The sequence below is a fragment of the Asterias amurensis genome, chromosome 15 (genome assembly GCF_032118995.1).
Source record: "Asterias amurensis chromosome 15, ASM3211899v1".
In the NCBI taxonomy this organism is placed as follows: Eukaryota; Metazoa; Echinodermata; class Asteroidea; order Forcipulatida; family Asteriidae; genus Asterias; species Asterias amurensis.
The window spans coordinates 771,706-787,040 of NC_092662.1; the positions used below are offsets into that span (position 1 = coordinate 771,706).

The 15,335-nt window shown below is 40.7% G+C and overlaps 1 protein-coding gene across 1 annotated transcript; it reads left to right on the plus strand.

Annotated features, from left to right (window-relative positions):
* The first annotated feature begins 931 nt into the window (after positions 1-931).
* LOC139948228 (hamartin-like) lies at positions 932-15,246 on the plus strand. Its single transcript, XM_071946316.1, has 18 exons — positions 932-1,038; positions 1,749-1,984; positions 2,846-2,949; positions 3,627-3,776; positions 4,017-4,161; positions 4,669-4,817; positions 5,030-5,103; positions 5,436-5,638; positions 6,028-6,759; positions 6,925-7,768; positions 8,383-8,563; positions 9,090-9,253; positions 9,549-9,645; positions 10,089-10,184; positions 10,669-10,810; positions 11,074-11,162; positions 11,328-11,396; positions 11,792-15,246. Exons 2-18 carry the CDS (start codon positions 1,876-1,878, stop codon positions 12,764-12,766), a joined length of 4,323 nt encoding a protein of 1,440 aa, XP_071802417.1. The 5' UTR covers positions 932-1,038; positions 1,749-1,875; the 3' UTR covers positions 12,767-15,246.
* Positions 15,247-15,335: the final 89 nt, after the last annotated feature.

A 15,335-nucleotide genomic window follows, 5' to 3' on the forward strand; every position in this document is an offset into this window, starting at 1 on the left:
AAAAACCTGTAAAAAAGCAAAAAGCCAACAATTTCAAAAACTTTGCAAATTTCAGCAAATATTAATCAGTTACGTTGGGGGTGGATTTTCCCTCCTCATTGCTCTATCTCGGAACAGGATGCTCGTAAATGACACTTGTTATTTTTAAACCAAAGTAGTTTACTTGAGTCCTCCCTCTTCTGTTTCTATGGTCCTGATCCTCCGTTCACCGCCCACAATTTATTGTTCATTTTGGAAAATGGAAGCAAGCTAGCATAGGATGATGATGCACCAACAAATTTTCCATCCCATCAATTTCGGCCGCCACGCCTTATACAACACGCTCAACACAGCCCCCCCCCCCCAAAAAAAAAATGGCCTGCTGCCATGCTGAGTCGACCACACCCAATACTCATTTCATGTGCCACACCCACAATGCATCCGCCCTGGAAAAATTATACAGCGAACGGTATGGTTTGATATTGTGTCTATTTTGTTTACCTCTTATTGTGAAAGAAATTATAAAAATGTACACGACATAAAACCACACAATAAATGTTGTTTGTTTTACTTGTTGGAGACTTTCTAATAAAGGGGATCGGCAGAGAGCTTTTCATCACTGGTGATGATGGGGGGGGGGGTCATGTTTGGAGGAAGAAAATAAGGGATGAGGCATAGACCGGCGAAGAGATGGCGGTAGGCAAGGACACAAACAAATTAGTTTGCATGGGTAATGATTCAAATCTACTTGTGACTGGTCAATTCAGGGTAAAAGCTTCTCAAGCCAAATTATCCTAAAGCCAAAAATGCAACCGGCAAATCCATTTATATGCGGGTGTTTGGGGTTATTTGGGGGGGGGGGGCGATTTCCTTCCATGGCCGGTGCAAGACTGTGCTCACAAGAGGGCGCACTTCAAAGTTAGTGGTCCTTTTTTTGGTGGTGTACAAAGTGTGCTCTCCTCTAGCCCTGACTGACTTCTGGACTAGGAATCAAGTATAGAGAGTGTGAATAGACTGAAGCTATTAACTCACTGCTTAGTACAGCTCAATTTCATCAAGGTAAGGGTCGTTTGATTATGTTGAACCAATGCCTATATAGGACACAAGTAAACTCCTTCCACAAAACCTTTGAATGTTAACTTAACCAGTTAAGCAAAATGAAACCTGCCACCAAACACCCAGACTACTTTCCACATGTAAAACCATGGTAAAACTGAACTACACAACTTACACCCAGTCCATCAGACGGATTATTGACCTCTGACCTGTATAGCAGACTTGACCCATATTTGTTCATTAAATGAGTCAATATCTTTCTGGTAAAAGTACGGTAGTTCCTGAACTTATTTCATGTTGGGACCACATGGTCGTACACTACTACATACTACTCCTAGTTTTTTAGAACTATTTTGGTTTCGTTCCGCTATAAAATAGTCGTTGAGTGATAGTGGAACGAAATCAAAATAGTTGTAGGGGTAGGAGTACATGGTCCCATGGATTTGGAATCTCTGAATTTAATCAGCACAAAACGGAATGATGTGTGGAGTATAAATAGTAATCTAATAATATATATATAACTTGTGTGAATTATGCAATGTCTAAAAACTAATGGCATTACCCTTTTTTGACGTTTATGTCAGTGTACGTACAGATGCCTTCCGATAGATCAAGACAGCCAAAGACACCACCACGGACGCAGTATTGAAAACAAACTATTGTCAATTCCTTTATTTTTTGTATATTAATTGTGGCCTATTGTTTTCTTTCAGGTTTTACGATGAAGTTGCCTACCTTGAAATGTGGTTCATTTATACTTATAGCCAAGTTGGACTTGAAAATATGAAAGTCTTCAAATTTTCTAGCTGGAGTTAGACGTAGTTGGATTATCTGAGCATCATGGCTCAGCAGATGTCCGACCCCAGTGAGTTGTTCCCATTGCTAGAATCCAACGATCTTCATGTCATCCAAGAAATCAAGGCGCTGATACAAGACAATCTTAACTCAGGTGGGTAGCGACAAGACAAAAAATGTGGTTTACCTGATATCACCCCCGAGTTTGTAACTTCCACCCTAAACTATGGTGGCCCTGAAGGGACATCGCATAACGCAAACGTGTGCGCACACGTTTGCGATATGCGATGTCCCTTCAGGGCCACCATACTAAACTGTAGTTATTTACTCCCTTGACCCTTGTACTGTCTGAGCATTCAATATTTCCCACTGTGGTTGATAGTTATTGAACCATACTCAAGATGAATGGTGTAGTGAATGGTCAGACAGTAGGAGCGGTTGACTATGGGCTGTGTATATACATTCATTATATGAGGGCATAGTTTATCATTGAACACCACAGTTGATACCGTTGAGTGGTCAGACAGTAGGAGGGTTGACTATTTGCTGTGTACATACATTCATTATATGAGGGCATAGTTTATCATTGAACACCACAGTTGATACCGTTGAGTGGTCAGACAGTAGGAGGGTTGACTACGTTATTGGTGATGCATTCATAACATGATTGCCTTCTGACACTGCTATCATTTACTATCAATGGATAAAGGATTTTCGCAATTTCTTCTTTTGAAGATCAATAAAGTTTTCTTATGTCTTATGTCTTATGTCTTAAGGAGGAAGATATAGACCTTCATCTTGATTTTACTCCACTCCAATTCATTGTAACCAAACTAAGGCCAGACAAAATAGTCTGGTGCCATGCGCAATGAATGTTATCATTCAACACTGTTCTTGGAAACAGGGAACATGACCAAAATGATGACAGCGTGATAAAGGTCTATTGATTGGTAAGACGACAAGAGGGAAGATTTTAGAATAATTGTGTGTGTAAACTTTGCTTTGTGATTTACAGCACGTGATCCTGGGTTTCTCAATGCGTTGGTGGATTTCTACATACTCACCAACTCCCAGAATGCACTGGACCTTCTTGCTGGTGTCCGGGAACCCTTAGACAAGGTATGCCTTGTGGCATTTGTGAATTTTATACATTTTTCCGAACAGGAGTAAATGTTTGTAATTTGCAACAGAATCTGAGAAGAAAAACCCCGAATAAGAAAGTTAGCACAACAGAAGTATGCTTACCAGAATAAGTTTACCAGTCAAACTGTAATGTCACATGTACATTTTGGGACTGGTATCCTGCTCATTACTACTTAGCATAGAATTCTTTACACTATTGTCTTCCTAAAAAAGTAGCTCTTTGAAATTGGGCCTTGGTATACAACACCATATTTGGTTCAAAACTGGCCAGCAAGATGACTAATGAACTAAATGAAACCCTGAGTGCATCCTTGAATGCATCCAGCAAGGGTGAGAGGGCAAGGTCCATCTTCAAGCAGATCTAGTCCCTAATTGTGCGAGGAAAGAACGAGAGGGTGAGAGGGCAGGGTCCATCTTCAAGCAGTTCCAGTCCCTAATTGTGCGAGGAAAGAACGATGAAACATAGACCTGATTGCTGCAGTGTGGGATGTAGAAGCGGGATCCATGTCCTCTAGTCAGGTATTGTGCTTCAGTGAGATGCCCTTGCCAGTTGATGTCCACAAGGTCATAGCGAATTCGATACATCATTTCAAAATGAGACCAAAAACTAGATGGCTGTACAGTAATATAAATATTATGACATTTCTTGACAGCCATTGATGGACAGAATGAATGACAACATGAAGGCGGGCCACAAAATGCAGAGTTTGACCTTACTGAGTCATGTGGTAAGACGGCAGCCATCTTGGCTTCATAAGATCGTCCAAGCTCCTCTATTCATGTCTCTGCTGAATTGCTTAAAGGTAATAGTCCATTCTAACTTGTTAGGTTTTGTTAGCTTCGTCTCGTTTGTGTCCTTGGGGTCCAATCTGTTACAAAAAGTGTCAATTGTACATAATTTAACAGGTTATTTTTCTGAGTTATTTTTTAAAGTGCCTAGAGATAAATTTACAATAGGGGCTATGCAAATCAAATGTATTATTATGATTATTATTACTAACATAGTTGTGCTAGCAATGATGTCTTTTGGTTTTCTTACCTAGATGGATGTCGATGTTCCAGTGATTATGTGTGGCTTGCTGTCGATAACCACCTTGCTACCCATGATACCCAGCCTGGTTGGTCCCTCTCTGCCGGAAATCTTTCGGGTATTCTCCCACCTTGCCTCATGGAACGTTAGAAAACCAGGTAGGTCAAGAATTGACCCTAAGTATTATACTTGAACTCTCCTACTCTACGATAATCATCCAAATGGTTACAATGAAAGATGCAACCCTGCAATCAGGGCCTGATTTCAGTATAAAAAGATGCTCCAAGCACAATAGTATTACCAGCTAAAATGCCATTTTACATGTACACATTTTAATTGGTATACTACTTAGTTTGCTAAACAGAAATGTCTAAGCAATAGTTTTAGATCTAAGCAATAATTTGCTGCTGTAGCTGCTCTATGACATTGGACCCAGATGTATGAAAGATTACTTGATTGATACATAAGTTATGTGAGGTTTGTGGAAACGCCATGTGAAAATTTTGGTTCTGAAAAGAAGCGGTGATGTTGTCAGAACCAAAACTACTCAAAAGAGATGTTCACACAGTGTTATCACAAACCTCACCTAATTGTTCTTCCCCCATGCAAACTTTCAAATCCTACTTATATTGCTGGTTATTAATGAAGGACTTTTTTCTCAACAGGTGGTATCCCTGATGTTTACCAGCTGCATTTACAGGTAGCGGTGTATGCACTCTTCCATCGACTCTACGGCATGTACCCATTGAACTTCCTCCAGCATCTCAGATCTTATTATCAAAATAAGAATGAGGAATTCAAGAAAGCTGTCTTGGTAAGTGAAACAGGGGTTGGCAGCAAATTTACAATCACACTTCCCTAGGTAGGTGCTGCACTGCTGTGGCGGTTCGCATAAAAATACCTTCTTATAAAAATCTGCCAACTTCTTGTTTAGTTGTTTCTTATTGGTAGATATGTATGCTATAGAACACTCCAGTATCAAATCTAGTGATAACTTTATTTTGTTGGTCATGATTTTGTCTGCAGCCGATGATGGAGCGTGTTCGTATGCATCCTCTGCTAGTTATCGGCACAGCTAGATCCGAAACGGAAAATGCAAGGTGGGTTTAAATCAAACTGAATGCCCTGACCGACCTGACCAACCTGGTTGACTGATCAAACCAGACCTGACTGAACTGACTTGACCTATCCTGACCTGGCCTGACCTGACCTGACCTGACCTGGCCTGACCTGACTGACCTGACCGACCTGGCTGACTGACCTGACCAATCTGACAATCTGATTGATCTTATTGACTTAACTAACCTGACTAGCATAACTGACCTGACTGAGGTTATGGTTTATGATCAAGCAGGTAATCTTAAAATTAAACAATATCTGTTAGAAGAAGATTGGGTTATTTATGCTTTATACTTGTGTTCTTTTTTTGAAGATGGAGGAAGATGGAGGTACATGATGTACTGATGGAGTGTGCTCGTGTTTCATTGGATACAACAGAATCTGCTCGAGACGATTCCTTCAACTACGTCCCGATACCTGTAGGTTTTGACCCTGAGAGGAGAGGGTCAAAGGGCATAGCAGCTGGGATCATGGGTCAAGGCATGAGAACTTCTTCCCCCATTGTTGATGGTCATGGTAAGAGTATGGAGGTTTATTGTCAACATTTCCAAGCCAGTTGCCTTCCCATTTGAAACAGCATGGTGGCACTACTCGGTACAAGTGAATGTGTGTACTGTATAGATGAACATAACAATTAGTGTGATATGACAGTAGATGGGAAGGATATCTAGGGTTCATTTCAGTCAAGCATTTATAAACAATAAGAGCCTTGAACACCCAGCAGGGTGGATACGTGCGCATTACAAGTCTTATTATTATTATTATTATTATTAAGTTTTAAATGAATCCATTCTCTCATTGAAGCAAGACTGGATGATATTGAATGGTCATATAGTAGGAGGGTTAAGACACTTGTAATCTGATGTTGCTGTCAACTCATTTGAAAATCGCTTTTTCTTAACAAGGTACTGAGCTGTCTCACAAGCCATTGATACAGTGGGATAGTGACGCTAAGAAAGCAGACCCCGATACGCACAGCCTGGTTTCGTCACAAGAGGGGGGTATTATATCGATGTTCAGCCCGTCCATGGTGTGCGGACTGAGCACACCACCTTCCTCCCATCCTCCCTCCCCATTGGGCAGTCAACTGGATGTCAGTCTGACATCATCAGTCCAGATGCATTACACGACCCCTCTCCAAGAGACACCGACGCCTCAGTCAACACCGCACGATTCCCCTCATCCCAACGCAGCTCTCCATCTCAGCAGTCGTATGTCCAGCATGAGCGAGGGCAGTGTTCACAGCCGTGCCGGAAAGGGATCTGGCGGGAGAGCCGGACGTGGGAAGCTCCCGCCAATCACAACTCACTCCGCAATGTCGTTGTCTCGGACCGTCTCTGCACCAGTGACGCCAGGCTATGAGTCCAAATCCTTGCCGTGCACCCCTCAGAAACCTCTCATGGGTGGCAAGGCATCCTCCCAAGAGATCACCAAGCAGAGGAGATTCGTATGGGATGATGCAGAGGCTCTTGCGACTAACGGCACATCATCGTCTTCAACCAAAGAGCCTCCTCAAGCTGCTCCTGTTACTGAAGAAAGTGAGGCAAGGAAAGAAAGGACGGAGAGCTCCGTCTCCTTGAGAGACCTTCCTGAAGTCATTAAAGATCTTTCTCATGAGGAGCAGAGGCCACGTGATGGTAAGTAAGCAAGAGAATGCTTGGTAGTATTTGAAACTTTGCACTGTGGGCCTACAATCAAGTGACACATGTACATTTAAATGTCTTTTTGAGTTATGTTTTTCGGTCAGAACCACCACAACTCGTGTAATGTTTTGCATTTGTTTGTTATTTGTAAACTTCCAGATGATGCAATGAATGAAGAGGTGTCGTCTTTCATTGGTAGTCCTTACACTCCACAGGATCTGGAAACTTCTGTAAACTCATGTATTACAACTACCCAAACCAAAACAACAACTTCAGACCGACTCCCTCTGAAGACGGACATGGCTACTCCTTCCATGACAATGTCATCAGCGTATTTGATGAAAGTTCACTCTAAGGACGCTGAAACAACTCCTCGAGCGAATGGGACAAGTCGCCAAGAGACAGTCAGAACGCAAAGTGATCCGAGTGCAGCACACCGTAGTACGTTGATAAAATCATCCGAGAGTGAAACCCGTTTAAGAACCAGTAGTTTCGGTAACAAGGCGACAAAAAACATCTCAGCGGATCTCTTCGGCGTCCGGAAAGGAAAGGATGCCAGCGTTGAGCATACCATAACACCACAAGGGTTTGTCCCGATTATTGATCAATCAATCGATAGTTTGGAGTCACCGATAACTCGATACGGGACACAAAGCACCACATCAGATACTTTCAGCACCCCTGGGCCGTCCTACAACCAGCAAGCACCACCACAAATGCCCTACATGCATCTCTTCAATCTGATCGTCCCGACGTTGCAGAATTTATCCCCCGCTGGGACCTCATCGAGAGATCACTCCCCGGTTGTCTCAAGCGCCAACAGCACGGGTAGTGGGTTATATTCTACCCCGCCACCTATGTCTAGAGTTGACTCGCTGCCAGTAGGGAGTACACCTATAGATAGTATCGGTAAAGTTCCGCTACATTCGTTGTATTCACCGAGTCAGCTGCTGGATCGTCATCTACAGATGGGTAATATGACTCATGAGGATCAACTTACTGGGTAAGAACCTTCAAAGGTCATTCCACATGCCAGGACCCTGGAGTGGATTTCACAAAGAGTCAAGACATAGTCGTATCTCAAGTTAGGACCAGTTACTCGTCCTGACTTGGGACTAGCCATACATTTTTAACATCAGTCTTAACTCTTTGTGAAATCGACCCCACTGTTTTAAAGCCAAGTAGCTCCTCACTCAAGTTTTGAATGTGCGCACTTAGGTTCAAACTACCATGAGCCAAATATTTGAACTTATAACTTAAATTTGGGCGGGAAATTTTAGCGCTTCTTGTAATCAACTAAAATGCCTCTTTAACTCAGTGTGAAAGTGTCCCAAGTAGTTATGCATGTCGGAAGGTTTTTACGGGGTTTGCTTTCTCATGTTTATTTCCAAATATCACAATATATAATCTTAAAACATACAAGCATTAGGTACAATGGGTGATAAGTGGAGTGCTTTGGAAATATTAACTTATTTTATCGATGAACAACAATTGTTCAATTAAACCTTCCTTCCTTTGCAGGAAATACTGTATGTTACAGCGCCAGGAGCGTCACTGAGTGACAGACATGGGCCCTATACAAGAAGCCACAATGATTATTATTATTATTATTTGCAGTTTGTCTCTTGTCAGCCAAGGGGCAGTGGATTGGACTCATTTTGGAGGCTCTCCACCAGCGGATGAAATCAAACTACTGAAGGGCCAGTTGCAGTTACTTCACAATCAGCTTCTATATGAGAGACATAAGAGGGAAGTTCATGCAGAGAGGAATAGGCGCCTCCTTGGCAAGACGCATAAGGTACAGTCGCATCTCCTTGTATCCAGATCGCTGGCACTGGCAAAATTACCTCTTTATAACAGGAACGTGTTGTTGTAAGAGGACAGCAAATTAAAGAAACACAAAGCAGAAAAGATATTGAGGACTTTGGAATTTACTCTTATAAGCAGAACCTCTTTATAACAGTGCTCTTTGTAGTGATATCATGTGATTGGCTCTGCAAAAATGAGTCACAAGGGGGACAATAGACTTAGACTAGATGATAATGGCAGAATTACAAAAGGTCTGTAGCTAAAGACTTTTAAGTTGGAATATACCTCTTGCACATAATGTCATTTGAATTGGGTGCTGTTTGGCTACAGGTCAAAAGAAGGTTGCTCATTGGCTCATCATGTGGGCCAAGCGTGCACACAGATTTTCATTGCATGTTTTTGTTACTGTTACATCATCATTAGAAGATGGCGGCGTGATGATGTCAATGCAAATATACACACAGGGACATTGGTTGTATTGTTCATGGACATTAATGAAGTATCGTTCATTGCAGGCAAAAGCTCTTGAAGAATCCAATGCAGCTATGTTGGAGCAACGGCAACTCCTAGAAGTAGAAGTGAATCAAGTCAGAGCGGCCTTCAAGTTACTCCGAGAAGAGAATAAACAGCTTAGTGAAGCCAATAGCACTAAAGACCAGACGCATAATGCATTAATGAAGTAAGAATACTCATCAGCTATGTCTTAATGCTGCTAAGCATGGGAAGAACCTGCTAAGTAGTTTCGGGTTACCAGTTTAGTATCATGAGTTTTGTTATATCGTTAATAACTGGTGCTCCACTACAGTTTTCGTTCAAGTTGTTTTCTTGGTTTCGATACGCATGAGACTTGAAGTTGATTTTGGAAATTTTTTTGCTAAAAAGAAGAAAAAATGTTTGTAACTATAAGTATTTGTATGAAGCCATATTTGTTTGTTGTGGGTGTTTCTCTTATTACCTACAACTTTTATTTTCAGGAAATTACAAGGTGAGAATGAGCACATGAGAGATGCAAATGAGGAACTTCAAAAGCTTCTGGTTCATCACAAACAGGAAGTCGATAAAGAAGCAAAGGTAAACAAGAATGCTTCAACTTTGAACTCTTACCTCCATATATAAAGGCTATTAGCACTAGACTCAAGCTCTGGTGTTTCTTATCAGCAGGGTGTGGGTTCGAGTCCTGGTTTTGACATGTGTGTCCTTTAGCAAGACACTTGAACATTATTTCTTCGTCATTCAGATGGGATGCAAAGCTGTAGGGTCCGTACACATGTGTTGTTTAATGCACGTAACAGAACCAAGTTGCACTTATCGCCAAGCCTCTGTGTTTCTGGCATTGTCTGCCGAATGCACTCAGCATCCTTTTAATTTAATTTTGTTTGTAAAAAAACCTGTCTAAAAATGTTTGTTTTTGTTCAAATTCAACCTGTGAGTATCTCTTAGCTAGATCTGTGCCCTATATAAGATTGTAGTGTTTTACATTATGTATTTGAGAATTTGAATTTGAATTTTTTCAGGAGTTACAGGCGGCTAATGCTAAATTGTTCACAGTGCAACAGGAATTGGACAACGCTAGGGCGGATGTAGCAGCCAACAGACACCTAAAAGATGAGGTACCTGACCTATGACATTTGCCTAGCAACTCTTACATAAAGACGTCCATAGGTCCTTTATAAAACCACAGCTTGGTCTTTATTGGGCTTGTGTGTGGGCTTTGTCATAAGACCTTGTCACACGAGGCAAATTTTACTGGCAACAGTGCATTCTACGGGACCACTCATTCTCTGTACAGTCACACCCAATTCATAAAATAAAATAAAAATAAATAAAAATTTTGGAAGCCAATTAATAATTTGTCAAACAGTTTCTTACGATCCCAAAGAAAAATATGTGTACATTGAAATATGAATGTATTTTCTTCTTAGAGATTGCCTGGAACTGGTTGCCTGTAAATGGCCCTGTTTGACATGGGCCCTCCGTCTGTTATTTAGAAGATGTGCGGTTTCCTTACGGGGTTTCAATCAAGCCATGGTTAGATAAATTAATCAGTGGATTTCAAGACATAATGCTGTTCTTTTCTCCTCACTTACTCCCCAGATTGCTCGACTGAACAGGGAGCTATTACTGATGGGTGAAACTAATACAAAGTATCAAGAGAAGGTGGAGGAAGCGCGAAGGAATGATCATAAGACAGAAGAGACTGAGATGAGATGGACCACACTGAAAAAAGACCTTGCTGGTAAAGGAAAAATTAAGAAAGTAATCGTTGAAAGAAAGAATCAACTCCAACAAGTTTGTCTTAAGTTTGAAAACTTTGCATGGTGGAAAGGTTTGCCGTAACAACTTTTTATTGATATCAGAGCATGATATTTTTGCATATGTTGTGCCAATTTCTTTTTTAGAAAAGGCCAAACATTTTTCAGTGTGTATGTGGCAACATTTTTGATGATTCAGTTGTATTTATCAGGCGTTTTGTGTACTTTTTTGTTTGACATTTTTCAGTTTCTCAAGAGTCGTTAAAAAGAAAGAATGTTCAGACGGAAGCTGCCAAAGCTCGAATTGGAGAAATGGAGGCATCACTTACACTAAAGGTTTGTAGAAACTTGTCTTATTTATTGATCTTAATGTTTGGATGATTTTTTGTGATTATTTCTCCTTAATTGGTCCTCATACTGTGTGACAACTTTTTGAAAGCTCATATTTTTGTCAACCAATATTAAATTTGGGGCTTTACATTTTTTTTTCTCATCTTTCAGGATGTTGCAATGGCTGAGCAGAAACGTTTTTTGGAAAACGTAAAAAGCCTCAACAAGGGTAAAATGGAGGTAGGAATGACACTTTTGTTTGACCTTGAAGGTCAAATGTTATTTTGATAAACACATAGATTTGATTGGAGCTTTGAGCTGAGGGAATAACCTCAATCTAATAAGCGGCTTATTGTTGCATTCGAACCGTCTTTAGGCTCGGAGTTTCATCTTTGAGACGGCTAAGCTATTTTCGTTTTGCAAAAGGCACTTTCATTGGAAAATCTCAAAGTCTTAGTCTTTTGATTAGACACCAAGGCCAAGACCAGTGGCAACAAAGGCCTGTGCAACTCCATGCCAGCTCCGTGCCTATTGTTTTGAAGAGTTAATAGACTGACAAGTTCTCTTGTCCTTCAAAAAAGAGATCTTGAAGAAAAAAATAATGTTGGATTGATTTTGGATTTTTGTTGTTGCAGTCGATGGATGCCAAGTACAACGCCCTCAAGAAAATCAACCAATGTCTTGAGGCTCACATCCTGAAACTCACCAAGAGCTTGAGGGAGAGAGAGAAGGAGACCGGTCACTTCAAACGACGTCATCATGTAGCGCCCCAAGGCATCTCCCGTCGTCATTCTGGTCCGTCGAGCGGCGCTGCTGATCAGAAGATGGAGAGAATGGAGAGTTCAGATTCAGGAGGAACATCTTCATCTGGAATGTATTCAATCCAAACCTCATCTCCAAGAACTCTTGACCGGAGTCAGTCTCAGGACGAAACGTACCCAGTGAGACCAGTAGATGTGGACGCTCATCTCGTCGTTAAAACTGAAAGCAACTTCTCACAGACGTCTCTGTCTGTGAAGGGATCAAAGGATGATCATCTCACCCCAAGTCATCTATCTGGGTCCCATTCAACCCCTCGCTCTAGCCCCATGAGTGAGTGGGAGAACCTAAGTGGAGAGGTTGATTTGAACAAACCTACTAAAAAGGAACCTGCCGAAGCTATCCTTGTCCCTAAACCAACAGAGAGGGCAGGTTTTGAGCGGCACGATTCAGGTAGCCGTCTTCACATCAACAGTCCGCCTTTAGTATTCAGCGATACGTCCCCCTTCCAGCGAGTCCAGCAGAGCCCTCGCTTGTCCACAAGGCACAGCTCTTTCTCCCCCTCCAGCAAGATCTCTTTAAACCCCTCGGTTGAAATCAGCAGGAGAGCTGCCAGCCAATCCTGCCCCGATCTTGACTCATCGGGCAGCCAGTTTACGAACTTGACTCAGTCGCAAGTCGAGGGAGGGGAAGAGGACATACAGGAGGAGGAGGTATCTGAGGGTACCTCGACTTCACCTCCAGGGGCTGTTGTAGACAGTGTAGAACCAAGAGTGTTCCATCACGGCTTAGCGTCTATACTACACATGGAAGCCAGTATTGAAGAAGCAGACTTAAGCAAATATAAATAGTCAGTTATTCATGTGTCCTTCATGCATTTTGGGGAATGCACAATGCTCTTAAAGGCAGTGGACACCAAGCAACACACACAGCTTTGTGTTGCATACCCTTTGTGGACTTTCCTTTGTTCTGTTCACTTAAAGACACTGGACACCATCGGTAAATGTCAAAGACCAGTCTTCTAACTTGTTGTATCTCAACATGCACAAAATAACAAACCTGTGAAAATTTGAACTCAACTGGTCGTCAAAGTTACAAAATAATAATGGAAAAAACACCCTTGTCACACAAAGTTGTGTGCTTTCAGATGCTTGATTTCGAGACCTCAAAATCTAATACTGAGGTCTCGAAATCAAATTCAAATATTTTAGTGGAAAATTACTTCTTTCTCTCAAACTATGTTACTTCAGAGCAAGCCGTTTCTCACAATGTTTTCAACAGCTCTCCATTGCTTTTTACCAAGTAAGGTTTTATGCTGATAATTATTTTGATTAATTACCAATAGTGTCCAGTGCCTTTAAAGTATAAGGGAACTTTTTGAAGGGCACCAAGGCCATGGCCTTTCTGGCCTTCATGTAACTCCACGCCTGTAGCGATCCTCAAATCTTCCATGTGGGTTGCCCTTGTATAACATGATTGTTCCATTGAGTACTGGATTCATCTTCCATGTACAATGAATGTTGTATGTATAAGTAATGGCTTCACTTGCGGCTTTTCCGGTGTGCGGCGGTTTCAGTCTTCTGCCGTGTTCAGTTTTCCGGGACTCAGTACAGCACTAACAATTGACTACTTTCGCTTGCTGTGCGCAGACGTCGCATGACATAATGTTACCGTATTTGGTCATTCGGAAAACTGAACACGGCGGAAAGCTGAAACCGCCACACCGGGAGGATTGCCAATTATTTAATGTTGCTTTTAAAGCCAATGACAGCCAATAGTTCAGTACACACTTCACCACACTAACCACACAGTCTAACCATCAACTCCTGTAGTCAAATAAATGCCATAGCAAAGGGAAGGGTTAAAATTGAATCCATTTCCCCTCGAATACATTTCCCTTGAGTAGGATTATAAAAGGGATGCATCTAGTAAAACAAGGAAGTTGTTTAAATGTGGGTTTTCATGGCTGCTGTGCTTTTAAAAGACTTGATAAAAATAACCCAACTTTATTGAGCTGTTCATGCACTATGTAAATAAGATATTAAGCAAATTTCAATGCACCAATCATATTTAATTCCATTCTTCTAAGAATAATCTAAATTAGATTGTAAAGCTCAATGCCATAATAACTTGTATCTGAATTTAAGAAACGGTAACATAGAGTTTCAATAGAAAACTTCCATCATATACTTTTAATTTGTTGATTTACAAACAATTTTTTAAGTTAAAAACATTACATTATTTTTAATTTCATCTTTTGCATTAATAGACCTTTATCTTGCTGGCACCATTCAATAATGTCCTGCTCCTAACCTTATAAATAGCATTAAGTAATACAAAATCTCTTCATCCTAAAGAGACACCTGACTTTTTTTGTGGAATGCAGAAAATAATAGCTGCCGTGATTGATATATATGTGATGCAGAAGCGCTTTAGGTTTAAGGAGTCCTCTCGCGCTTGTTTAGTATTGCCCCGATTAGGGCCCAATTTCATAAAGCCTGTAAGCACAAAAATTTGCTTAGCATGAAATTTCTTCCTTGATAAAAACAGGATTACCAACCAAATTTCCATTTGTTGCATATTGCTTGTTAGTGGTATTCAGCTGCTTGCTTATCCTGAAAATCGCAAATTTTTGTGCTTACAGGCTTTATAAAGTTGGCCCCAGGATGTTAGTGAAAGTTAAGCACTGCAGGCAACCTAATCCTCTGAAACATGCTGCTATACTCTTTATGCTGCCTCAACCCTCTTACTCTTTGACCATTCAATATCCTACCTTTTTCCCAAGCGCTAAATAGCACGCATGTTTTTAAACAAGTAATATAATTATTCACACTCCCATAAGCCCTATCTTAGGCAGGAAATCAAGTAATTTTTTAAGGGATATAAAAACACTTATCTTCTGTGCAATCATTTGTTATGCGTCATTATATTTACCTGTAAGTTTATTATTTTTGTTGACAAGTTTTGTTGGTTATCATTATATAAACAATTACATTATGTGGAGCTTGGCATTCTTAAAGTTGATCGAAGTAACATGTTTTCAAAAGATACCATGGGCTACGATCTTAAAAAAAAACTCTTGAAATATCTTTCTTGTACAATTGAATTAGGTAAGTTTTATCTTGGAGTTAAAACTTCCCATTTGCAAATAGAACTTCTTGAGAAAACCCCCAGTTATTCAACAGTAAATCTTTAATCTGTGTGTATAAGTTACTTATTCATCATAATTATATACAGTGTATGTCCTTAAAAAAAAGTGAATGACTGGTTTAGTTGATGTTGCAAAGTGACAATATCTATATTATTTGTTTGAAATAAATGTCATTGTGACTTGATGCTGGCTTCTTGCGTCTCTGTCATTTCTCCATAAATATATTTGTCTAACTTAGAGTCGGAAATTAAATTTGGATGTAACAACAT